At 43.2% G+C, this 13,137-nt stretch overlaps 1 protein-coding gene across 2 annotated transcripts in view; it reads left to right on the top strand.

The window, feature by feature from the left end:
- FNDC5 (fibronectin type III domain containing 5) overlaps nucleotides 1–13,137 on the top strand; it is a 35,827-nt gene extending 22,690 nt beyond the window's left edge. Inside the window, exons 5-6 of one of the 2 annotated variants that reach the window (XM_074934344.1) lie at nucleotides 4,593–4,726; nucleotides 7,369–13,137. In XM_074934344.1, the coding sequence (XP_074790445.1) occupies nucleotides 4,593–4,726; nucleotides 7,369–7,410 (176 nt within the window). In that variant the 3' untranslated portion in view covers nucleotides 7,411–13,137. The remainder of the gene's footprint in view (nucleotides 1–4,592; nucleotides 4,727–7,368) is intronic. The other variant, XM_074934345.1, reaches the window with a different exon arrangement.

Below are 13,137 nucleotides of genomic sequence, written 5' to 3'. Positions count from 1 at the left end.
AAATGCCCCAGTCTGAAGAATTGTGTGTGTGTGAGAGAGAGAGAGAGAAATTCCCACTACAGAGCTCCAGTGACATCAGCCTAAATTAGATGATTTAATGGTCCCTTCTGGCCTTAAAACATACGAACCTATGGGTCGGATGGGCTAAGGGCAGGGGAAGAAAAGGGGAAATTTGTAGCAATGACAAGCAAGCTAAATGCCAAAAGTAGCGGCTGAGTGCTCAGCACTTTTTAAAGTCCAGCCAGATGTTTTGCCTAAATGTGGACTTAGGAACCTAAACCCATTTTTGAAAATCTTGGCTTGATCTTGCAGACCTCATGCAACCAAAAATCCCATTGATTCAATGGGAGCTTTGCTGTAGCAGGGCTACAGATTCGGGGCCCATATGATTTAAAAATCAATACTGTAGGGTCAGACCCACAGCTGTGGCTGAAGAGTGCTTGGTGTGGTAGCAGGATGGAGCAAAGATCCCCTTTGCACTTTTTCAATCCTGGAGCCACTTTGCAGTGAGATAGGGCCTAGAAGAGTGCCCAGAGGATTTCCTTAGACAACAGTGGCTTGGAAGGGGCCACAAACAGGTGGGTCAATAAATCATAGAATCACAGAAGATTAGAATTGGAAGAGACCTCAGGAGGTGATCTAGTCCAACCCGCTCCTCAAAGCATGACCAATCCCAACTAAATCATCCCAGCCAGGGCTTTGTCAAGACAGGCCTTAAAAACCTCTAAGGCTGGAGATTCCATCACCTCCCTAGGTAACCCATTCCAGTGCTTCACCACCCTCCTTCTGAAATAGTTTTTCCTAATATCCAACCTAGACCTCCCCCACTGTAACTTGAGACCATTGCTCCTTGTTCTGTCATCTGCCACCAGTGAGAACAGCCTAGCTCCATCTTCTTTGGAACCCCCCTTCAGGTAGTTGAAGGCTGCTATCAAATCCCCCCATACTCTTCTTTTTTGCAGACTAAATAAGCCCAGTTCCCTCATCCTCTCCTCATAAATCATTTGCCACAGCCCCCTAATCATTTTCATTGCCCTCCGCTGGACTGTCTCCAATTTGTCCACATCCTTTCTGTAGTGGGGGGGCCCAAAACTGGACGCAGTACTCTAGATGTGGCCTCACCAGTGCCAAATAGAGGGGAATAATCACTTCCCTCGATCTGCTGGCAATGCTCCTACTAACGCAGCCCACTATGCCGTTAGCCTTCTTGGCAACAAGGGCACACTGCTGACTCATATCCAGCTTCTTGTCCACTGTAATCCCCAGGTCCTTTTCTCCAGAACTGCTGCTTAGCCAGTCGGTCCCCAGCCTGTAGCAATGCATGGGATTCTTCTGGCCTAAGTGCAGGACTCTGAACTTGTCCTTGTTGAACCTCATCAGATTTATTTTGGCCCAGTCCTCCAATTTGTCTAGGTCACTCAGGACCCTATCCCTACCCTCCAGCATACCTACCTCTCCCCCCAGCTTAGTGTCATCTGCGAACTCCACCCTGGCATCAAAATCCTTCCATACAATTTTTAAAAAGAAATAAACCATCCCGGGAGCTCAGGAAAGCTAAGAATTCCCCATTATGAGTTTGAGATCAGATCTTCTGCTGGTATAAACTGGCATAACCCCTCTGAGCTACATCGGTTTATACCAGAGGAGGACCAGGCCCATCTGTTTTAATCTAACAAATATATAAGGACAGTGCACCCTTACTCCTCTGATCAGCCTGGAGCTTTCAGCATTCTCAGCAGCCAGCACTATGCCTTGCCCAGGTTGGGATCAGGATGCCATGAGTTAATGGAAAGGGAAGTTTGTGTTTGTTTGTTTTCTGTATAGAGCGCCAGCTTCCTCTGGCCTCCGTTCAGCAGCTGCCTCTGCTGCTGCTGCAGCATAAAACATTCATGAAACAGCACGATGTTTTACTCGTGAGCCGCATAGTTACATTGGTCGGAGGAAGATATTTCAGGTGAAACAAGGGAACTGGCATGCAAGGAAATTAACGGTACAGTAGATTATATAACCCATAAAGTACAGTCGGTATTTCCAGTTGGTATTTACTCCCATTGCCCTGATCACAGGAACATTCTACATATACTGTGTGTACAGAAAAACTGCTACTGTTGGAAAGAAGCCAACCAAAGCTAGAGATGTGTAGTTGAGGGGACAATCCCCACCTATCTTCCAAGAACATGCCGGGGGCTCACAGGAGATGGTAAAATGTTTCTTCCTTTTGTTTAGATGTTAGAGCAATGTGTGATCGTTCTGTCCCTTAGTTGCTGGAGGTTGGAGACTTTCCCTATGAAATATGGATTCTGGACAATGGGTTCATTCTTCAGCTGTGCCTGAGCTCCATTCAGTCAGGGATTGTGAGAGCTGAAGCCCCTTCCCCCTAGCCATGCCATCAACATGCTCCCTATGCCAGTAGCTGTAAAAGGGGGTGGCATAGTCTGCTATGTCAGTTCTGTGCCACCCTTGGATTTCCTCATGCTGGGGGAATCCTCAGCTGACTGCTGAAGCTGACTTTACAGCCCCTTTGCATGACTTGAGCAGGATCTGGCTCGTTGCCTGGCTTTTGTAAGACTAACCACCTTAACATTCTTATAATTTTGTGTGTGTGTGTATTTTCTTATTTATTAATAAAGCCCTGAAGATTGACAGGGTTTGTAGGGTTAAATCATGTCCTCAAGAGACAGTGGACTTAAATCTCTGTTGGTGTAAATTGCTGACTTCAGTGCAGCTGTGTCAAATTTACACCAGCACAGGATTTGGCCCATTTATGCTAAATTCAGCTGAGATAGGATTCTCCCCCCTCCCCCCCGGAGATATGTGGAGATGAAATAAGGTCACAAATCAGATCTGATAACAAATTTTGGTTAATAATAATTTAAATAAAAAGGCAGGGGGCTTAATCGTGTCCTGTCTTGTTCCCCTGGGATTCTTTCCAACTATAAGTGAATCCACAGGGACTAGCAGCAACCAGATAAGATTCATATATAATTTTTTCCACTGGAAAAATCTTGAGTTTACCATGCATTGGTACCTGCTTTCCACAGGGTTAGATTGGGTTCTAGTCACTGTCTCCAATCCCTAAGCCTTTAAAATAGTTAGATAAAGAAGAAAAGGAGTACTTTTCTTTTTGTGAATACAGACTAACACGGCTGCTATTCTGAAACCTTAGATAAAGAAGTTACTGTCTCTGCACATTAAGAGCTAAATCTCCTGCCCTGTAAAAATCATTTGGGGGTAAAATAATTAAATGAGATAGCTAAAAAGGTTTAATCTAGACAAGTAATTATGCTTCATCTTCCGAAACTGAGCTCATAATGTGAGCACAGAATTGTCCAATGCCCTGAAAGAGGCTTGTAAATTCCCCTTCTAGACAAAACAACTGCCATTTACCAAACGTGGGCGGGTAAGGAAAATCTCACTGGAGCTGATGAGCTGTTTACAAAGTTTCATTCTGACCATGACTTTTCCCAGCCCTGTGGCTGAGCCATCTGAGACTCAAGTGTGAAATTATTGATGAATGGAAACTACAGTTAGTCTGAATGTATATACCCGTTCACTTTATACACCAAGCTTCTCTAATGGCCCAGTGCAGAGGGCATGACTTGGTGTCAAGAACCGGGTTCTAGTACTGTCTTTGCCTCACTTTGCCTACATTTCTCATCTGAAAATGAGGATGATGATACTTTTATGCAACCGTCAGCATGTCTTCCCACAGCTGACAATTTGCTTGCATGCAAGAAAGAACATGTGTAACAGCACTACCTGGCGAGAACTCCCATAACACCTATCACTGTTAAGTGCTTTGAGAGCGACAGGTGGGAAACTCTATATACATGCAGAGTATTATTCCTATGTGAGTTGGGTCCTTTTCCAGTAGGCAAGAAGCAACAGGCTTATCAGTTGCCCTTCCTGGCACCTCTGTTACTTTGTGTTTGAAACCAGCAGGCAGAGAGGTGGTTATTTGGTCAGAACATAACACAAAAGCCGCTGTGAAAGACATTTTCACTCTCTTCATTTGTCATGGCTGCCCCTGCTTTGTTCTCCACACGCCTAAATGTGTGGGAGGACATTTCCGTTGGCACCTCATCCTGCTGTAGCTGTCATATATTTGCAGATGATGTCCTGCTGAGCAGGAGACCCTGGTTTGTTTCATCTTCAGGCAGGCACAGGTCATTCATCACATCCTCCAGCTCAACTGCACCTCTCTTTGCTTCAGAAAAAGAAAGCTTTGAGGGTGCATTTCCAACTAATGGATATTCCAATATGCCCCTGTGCTTGCAAAGCAAAGGTCACAGGGTCAGTGTAAACTGCTATTCAAATGGGAAGCTTAGAACATTTGTCCTGTTTAATGAAAGGGAAGTGGGAGTACAAGTAATCTCCTGATCTTGTCTGACTGGGTTAGAGTGGAATTTGACACTGTGAAGGAAGCAGCCAGAGCCCGACTAGTCGTGTTAGAAAAGGATCTTTGGGACTTGGTGTCAATGCTGCTGAGGTCTCTGCCAAAAGGCACAGAGCAGCAGGCTAATGGGCTCTGATCATTGCAGGTTCCAAAGGCCTGGCTCATGCATGTGACCTTTAACACTTTTTCCTGCTAGGAGTGATCGCCCTGTTTTGCAGGCAGTATGACATCATCAAAGATAATGAACCAAATAACAACAAGGAGAAAGCCAAGAGTGCGTCTGAGAGCAGCACTCCTGAGCACCAGAGCGGAGGGCTCCTGCGCAGCAAGGTAAGATGCTGTCGGCACACAGGGGGGGATGAGGCAGCCAATCAATTTCCAGCAGGGCTTCTGGTGAATTAACCTGAAAACCAACCTTCTGTTAAGGATCCCAGCTATAACATTCTCTCCATTGGGCCAACGTGTAGAAGCGAGTCTCCCATCTGACAAGGGAAACAGCATGGTCTAGTGGCTTGAAAGCACAACTGCAAGTCAGGACTCCTGGGTTCCATTCCCAACTCTAGCACTCACTAGGTGGCCTTGGCCAAATCATTTAACCTCTGTGCCTCATTTTCCCCCTTAGTGAAATTAGGGTAATATTAACCCACCTTTGTAAAACATTTTGAGATCTTTGGATGAAAAGTGCTGTACATGGGTGATGGACTATAATCTGAAAGGAAGGAGCCAAAACTGCTATGTTCAAAACCCCACAGCAGTGATTACAGGTCAGAATGCTAGTGGCAGAGGGGATAGGTGATGGCTGTTCTCAGATAACAGCTTATCAGCTGTTTAAGAGAAGGACCTGCTATGAGGTTTAAGATATGTTGTGGCAAATAACATCTATAATGTAACTAGAGCTGGGTAAATAATTTGCACCAAATCATTTATTCAATTAATTTAACTTTTTTTCCTGTTTCGAAATTACTCAGGAGCTGATCCTAATTGTCTTTCCTTTATTTATTATTTGAAATTATTCACTAATTTCCATTCCTGCTCATTTTTGAGCAGTTCACTGTGAGCATTCAGAGTTCGAGCTGTGTTAGTTACTTCTGATTGGGCACATAGGTCACATGAGACATTCCCTATTCCCTGACTGGATGGGTGAAATGCTGTAGAAGCAGGTGTGAGGCGTGAATATGGATGGTTAAGAATTCAAAACTCTGCACAAATATTCTACAATAGCCAACCCATGAACATTTCTGGCAATAACACCACTTGCTAGGATGTTGTCAGAAAGCGGATGCGGAAGTGGCTTGAATGCAGCCAACAAGAATTAGAATTTTAAGAGCGTTTTAGCACAGCAGGGACTGTCTTTTTGTTGTGTTTGTACAGTGCCTAGCACAGTGGGGTCCTGATCCATAGCTAGGGCTCATAGGCACTACCGCAATACAAATTATGCACCATTTTATTTTTCTTTTACTATTCATCCAGCTCTAAGCACAACTCTGATTTCCCACAAGATATAAAAATATAAGCCTTCAGGTTTGATTATATTTATTGGCACTGCTGTTGAAAACGAGACTTGCATTTTACATCATAATATGAAGAGGCCTGTGTCAAAAGGAGCTGTTCCTGCTTATTCTTTGAAACAGGTTATGCAGAACCTCACCAGAATCAATTAAGTATGGCACAGGCAAAGCCTAGAGACTGAGGATAACTCAACAAGCAACAGGTCAAGGCTCTGATCCTGCAACTGACTGTGCGGGGCTCACATAGAGCAATACTGAAATCAGTGGGGTTCTGTGTGGGCAGAGGAATCCCTTCGCAGCCAGTAACTTGCAGGATCACTGCTTAACAAAACAATAGCAGGGCTCTCTCTGTGAGCTGCCAGTTCAAACATGTTTCAGAGTAGCAGCCGTGTTAGTCTGTATTCGCAAAAAGAAAAGGAGTACTTGTGGCACCTTAGAGACTAACCAATTTAATAAATTGGTTAGTCTCTAAGGTGCCACAAGTACTCCTTTTCAATTCAAACATGCCACTTTCCTTCCAGAAGCAAATGCTTCCCTCCACTTTAATTTCTATAGTCCTGGATATCCAGGATGATTGATGGTGATACCCATGGTTTGGAAAGTGAGCAGCAGCTCCACATTTGATTCCAGAGAGATAAGGAAAGTGCTAGGGATGCAACCAAGCTGCCTGACGGTTTCAGTTCCCTTGGCTCTATGAATTTTGATGACACTTTATTTCCCAGCTCTGGCAGACTGCCCTTCTTGGTGATGAACTGGTACGGTTTAGGAAAAGATGCTCAATATTTTGTTAACTCTGCTGTTGTTGGCATTACTCCTGTCACGGTCCCTTCGCCCTGCCCAGTGCAGGGACAATTTATGACAGAGTGACAGCCTTAGCTCTATGTTTCACGATCCTTCTGTATCTACCCACAATCCCTTGGGATCAAACATTTACGCCAGCAACATTGAGCAAGCAGTAGACCCAGCTGGCCTGTGTGGATTTTACAGTTGTGAACCCTTTGGTTTCCCTGGATAAAATTCTGATCTCCATTATGCTGGAGTAACACTGGCATAAACTCCATTGATACTAAGTCACACCATCACCATAACATACCCCTGGATTACTAGGGGCCAGTTTGTCATTGTTCTAGCCCTTCTGTAGTCATTTACCTCTGTACAAAGCGGGGGAAATGCTAATAAAGTAGAATTATAGCATTTTGAACTGGTGTAAACAGTTGCACAAGGTGCAGGCTGATAATAAATTGGGCCTCTAAAGTCCAGAGTCAGACTGTACAGACTGTTTCTTTGCCCAGCAGTTGTAGCCAGTGTTAACACCAACCAGCCCCACCACCGACCCCTTTTCATTATGCTGCAGGCAACAGGACCATTTACAAATTCACTACTGCACTGAACAAATCTCTGATGGCTTTTCCTTAACAATCTCTATACATTTCTCCCTCTTTTTCCCTTCTCCCCTTCTTCTAGTTTCCAAAAAACAAGCCTTCAGTGAATATCATTGAAGCATGACAGCCTGGCATCTGATAGATGGACTCCATTTCTCGTTCTCCCTCTCTGCTTCTGAGCCCTGGTGACTGGGGAAGTGAAACACTGTTGGAGCAGTTTGGAGAGACCTACTGGTTGTCCATTTCTGGCATAAATCTCCTTGTCCTTGCTCTGCAAAAGACAACTGGAGAGAGAGATAAAATCCTGAAAACCACCCCACATAAGCCACTGTCTGAGAAGGAAAAGCTTCTGTGAAACTGATGCCTCAGGCAATTCTGTATTGGACTCACAACTCACCCAGGCTGTAACAAATCCCAGCAGACTCAACTTCCACCCTCTGATCCCTCTTTCTCCTGGAGTGATTTGCCTCTCTTTGGAGATCACAAAATTTCATTGTATTTCTATTTTGCTTCACCGTTGCTGCGTGTTGACAGCATGAACATGGGCTCAGGCTGCATTTGTATTTCTCTTCAGAGAAATGAGAAAGAAACACTAGACAGTGGCAGAGAAAAGGATTTTGGCTGCTGTGTACTCTAATCTCACTCCGTAGCACTCATGTTTGGTGTGTAATACATTCTGCAGGTGGGATTTTTTTGTATGTTTGTTTTTAACAAAGGCACATTACAGTTTCCATCTGGATGGTCACTACTTTGCTGGCTGCTCTCCAGTTGAGATCTGCAGCACTTGTCTCTATTTTTGCCATCTCTTCTATTCTCCAATGCTGTAATCCACTTTAGATAAGCAGGGTGGAATTCAAAACACTGTGGGGCACAGACCAACAGAGACAAGAAGCCAACCCTTGGTTTGATTCCAGGAGAACTTGGGTCATTTCTTCATGATATTTAGGACTGGGCCTGACTAATTCCACCTACAGTGTAACAAATGGTCCTTACAAAACATAGCCAGTTAGTGCAAAAAAACAAAAACAAAAAAAACAACAAAGTCATGATGATAATGGTTGCTATGCAAGGATACCAGGTTTCCAGCGTTGACAGCTCTCTCATTCACTCCCAAGGGATCCCTGCCTAATGATGGCCAAGGACACTCCTTAACTAGTTACTTCTTTTACTGAGGTTCCAGTGGATGGATCTGGTACTCCTTCCACTTTGTGTCTCCACTATTCATCATGACACTGTATTGCCAGGTGTTTGTTAAGAGTCCCTCCACAAATGTGGAGGGGGAAGGGAGGAGTCTCCTCTAGTTTACTAGTTGCTTTATGTTTATAAGCTGACATGTTCCCTATGACTGACAATGTTTTGAGGCTGGTAGGTGAGAGGTCATCAAATGGAAGAGATTTACTATCAGAGCTTTGCCAGCACGCTTTTATATGTATTCGTTTAATTACCTGACAAGGCCATTCCATACATGCTGGGGGGTAACATGGGATCCTAATCATTCCATCAAATACTAAGATGGGTTGGCCCAAATAGGATTTAAATCCTCCCATTGCAAACAAATTTGCATTCAGACAAGACAATGATTCAAAAGCCACTGCAAAGAAAGAGGCTGGCAGTCACGGAGTTCAGACATCTTCCCCCTTTGATATCCATTAGCCTCTCTCAAGTAGTCAATCCAGGAGAAAGGCACTGGGAGGTTTGCATGCAGCGGCATTTTATAAAAAAGGGCTTCCCCAGTGCCAGTTTCAGGGAGGCAGTCAGCCCCACCCACAGTTTTCTAAATTGGATCCTGAGCCAAAAAAGCTACTCCCCCCTACCAAGAGGGAGAGGTCAACACCTCTGATACAGTTGGAGCAATAACCACTTTTTAATGTACAATAACAGATTAAAGGCACAACTTTCCTTGTAAATACCTGAGTTTAGCCATGTTTCCTCTTGGTCTACACCAGGGCAGAATGCATGAAATAGAAGTGGGGACCTTCTACCCAGATTTCTGAGGGATCATGAATTTGGCTGTTTTTTCCCTGTCCCTGGTTGCAGGCAGCAGTAAAGGTTCAGTAGGGGGTTAACTTTGGTTAGGCTGTGGACTAAGGTGAGAAAGAAGCTACAACATAAGTAAGCTACAAAGTAAGCAAGCCCTGCTTAGCCAGTAGATGTCTACAGGAATGTCTCAGGCTTAGTATGCAAGAAAGAAATGTCAGTCAGAATCCACAGCCTACCTATAAAGGAAGACTTAGAACAGATGGTATGGCATGTACAAAATGATAAAAGAGATAAAAAAAAATATCATAATTTTGGTGCAGACAAGCAAACAAGAAGGCCCTAAACTCTAACCTAGCTGCTGCTGAGGAAATTCAGCCTGAGTAATTTATCAGGGTGATGTGTTTTTAATACAAAAAATGTTTCTGGAAATGCAGAGAACATTCCCCATCTTTGACAGTAATTGTTGTTGGTTCCTAGTGACAGGTTTTTAGCTATTTCTATTCAACAGTGACGTGCTTGTTGTTCATTAGAGATGGAGAAATTAAAATGTGAGGCATAGATGCTTGTTCACAGTTAAGTATTCAAGCCATGATATGGCAGCTGGCAAAAGGAGTGCATCATTATGCTCCATAACTGCAGGCTTCAAAGGTAAGGTAATAATGCTATTAGCGAGAAAAACAAACGTAGGCTAGGAAGCAAATCTTCTCGTACCAGAAAGGAATTCCAAGCTATCAAATGCAGCTGACTCTCTTAATGCAGATGTTTTCAGAAACTATCAACTGAAGGGATTTAATAAGAATATACTTTATCTAAAGAGGTGCTACATAAGGAAAGGAGAAAGAGATAGAGACATATAGGCCCTTTTGAAAATTTTACCCATTTTCAAAAGCAACTTAGGTGCTTAGAAGCCCAAGTCTCATTCAATGAAATTTAGGCTCCTAAGCACTTGTCACTGTTGAAAATGGAACATAGGCACCTAAGCCACTCAGGCACTTTTGAAAATTTTACCCTTAATCAGGAAAAAGACATTGCATTAAGAAACAAACCAAGTAAGCATTTAAAAAAAAAAAAAAAGTGTATGATCTGCAATCACCTTAAAGGATGCCCAGATTTTCCAGTGTGATTTTGCTTGCAAAGTGTAGTTTTTGCTGTATACTAAGGAGCAAGCAGGAGTGTACTAGAGTGAAGGGATTCCAAAGAGCCCCGCAATAAGTGATTTTCCACTGAACATAAAAAACAAAAGAAAGCAAACATCAAAATGGCTCTGCTGATGGTGTGCAGTCGCTGGAGACTAATTCAACTGATTTCCAGGAACCAACTAAGCATAGTTGATGTGCACAATAAAGAAATAAGAGAAAACTACCTGCGGGCCAGCGTATGTCTAAAGTTAAGCACCACTTGCTTTATTTCTTAAAAGCAGAATAATCCTGTGCTCATTGGCACTAATTTAGTCAATATATTCCTCCCCCACATAAGGGTTTAGTGAAACTGTACCACAGAGGGCGATGTGGAGTAAACAATTCAATACAGGGCGTCCTTCCAATTCACAATTGTAACTGCCATCAAGTTCTCAATCACTTTCCTCGTACGCTAAGAAACAGCACAAACTCGGTTTCCTCATTTCTTTGAGAAAAATTAGAACATTTACGCATTTTAAACAGACAGTTCATTAGAGGAGAAAACACCTACATGCCTGAAAGTATTTGTAGAATCTCAGCTGGTAACAACTTACTGGAGGAGATGTGAATGGGGAGAAACAGATTGTTAATTGTAGTATTTGAACAAGATATTAAAGGTTATGTCATTCAAAAGCGTATATCACAGCGGCACACCCATTTCAGAGATACAAGAGATCTAAGAGATCTAAGATGTGGGTACTCGTATGCATCGTCAGATTTCAGTTCCTAGCAGACAAAGAGGGAAATGAAGTTCATTCTGTGTGTTTTGCCATATGTAATTTCCTCCAGATTTGCAATAAGGCTTACTATCACAACATCCTAAACTATCATTGTTTTGCCTGTATAGAGACCATTAATAGACAGGCAAACTATCTACATGTGGTGAATCTTCCTTTTGTTAAAGGAACTTTTGTTTGTTAAAGCAACATTCTGATCGACAAAATCACTATGTTAAAAAGTCATCTACTTTCTCCATGGATCTCCCCCTGCTCTGAATTCAGTCATATCCTCTGACCATACAGACTTAAATAAGCATTTCCCTACTTTTTAGTCCTCTTAGCCCACCCACCTATGAGAAAGTGAACTGGATTCTATTCTGGCTTATGCATCACCATCAGTTCTGTTTAACTAAGTTCCAACTGCAGAACCATTATAATTAGTGACAGAGCCAGGAAAGGCACAGCTTGAATTTCAGATCCCAGATGGAGTCGTAGGGCTGGCAGCTAGAATAGCCATCTTTTTCCTTGCAAGCTGAATGAGTCTGATGTGGAGCCATAGAGAGAGACGATAATGACGGAACCTCGTGATGCCATTTTACACTTTTCAACATATCACTGTCCTTTTAAACTGATAAGGAGAAACTCACTTGACGCAACCAATTGCTAAACATAACTTATTTGTATCAACAATACCCCTTTCTCAACTGGTGTAACTGACATTACTGTACGTGCCCTTAAGTCAGATCAGATTCCCTTGACTTTTAAACTATACGGAAGAGAGTGGTTAAGGGAGGGAGTTTATCAACTTTTACACCAGGTTTTAGTGCACATTTTATTTCTGTCCTTTTAAAATTACACTGCAGCAAAAAGATTTGGCAGGAAGATCTGATCAACTGCTGAGAGAGTAGAACAGCTAGTTAGTTAGCTTTTGTCTTGCTGTTGCTATTAGAGTGCAACACAATGGTGAATGCTCTTACTAGATTTGAAGTTGTAAAACATTTTATCACAGGGCTCAGATCTTCCTTTGGGGGTGGGTGTGTGTGCGCATGTGTGTGTCTAGCACAATGGACTACTTCAATCCTCATTGAGGCTACGGGGTACTACCACAGTGGAAATAATAGACACTAATAAGGCCCCTACCTATATTCTAGAAGTGAACATGTGATTTGTCCTGCCATGAGCATTACATATACAATCTCTCTCTTTCTCTGCCCTTGCAGCCCCTCTGAGGTACAGTATTAACCAGTTATGCTGAAGAATGAAATCTTTAGCGATAAGGCTGTCTGTGACCCTGGAGTCTGTAGAAAATGCAAAGCTGCCCTGCGGCAGCTCCAGTGCGTGTGGGAGAAACATTAAGATCACAAAACACAGGTTCAGAAGGAAGTCCCCACTTCCGCCTACTCTTCTCCAGCACAGCGGAGCCAGCCCTAGACACAGCACATATTGTACAGACACCACCATTGTCTCAAGTGAAAGACCTTACAATGTGTTTCTTGTTCAGAGCCATTTCATGTTCTCAGCATGGGTAATTGGTAATAGAATAACTGCTTTAAGGAAAGGCTAATATAAATAGTCTCCTGACCGCTGTGTTTAGTTTAATAGCTGATTTATAAGAGAAACATAAAACCTAAGAGGGCTAGCATGAAAATTCTTTTTGGAAATCTTTAGGCATAAAGGAGTACAGCACCTAAGCATCCACTGTCTAACAGAACTGCTTGCTTGTGTCCTTCCCACCCCCTGCCCCAGCTCTGAAGTGCCATGGCTGATTGTTAGTGACTATCAATCTCTTGTTAAGATGGGCTGCAGCATCCCAGCTGTGCCAATCTCAGCCTGACTCCAACAACATCGGCCAACCCAGTGCTACTTCTTGGCCTTCTGAGGGAAGTATTATTAGCCGACATGCCTTTGCAAGGGAATGTGCTCCGCAATTTAACTCATACTAAGAAAAAGGAGGACTTGTGGCACCTTAGAGAC

The sequence above is a fragment of the Natator depressus genome, chromosome 19 (genome assembly GCF_965152275.1).
Source record: "Natator depressus isolate rNatDep1 chromosome 19, rNatDep2.hap1, whole genome shotgun sequence".
Classification (NCBI taxonomy): Eukaryota; Metazoa; Chordata; order Testudines; family Cheloniidae; genus Natator; species Natator depressus.
This window is presented reverse-complemented; position numbering and strand designations above follow the sequence as displayed.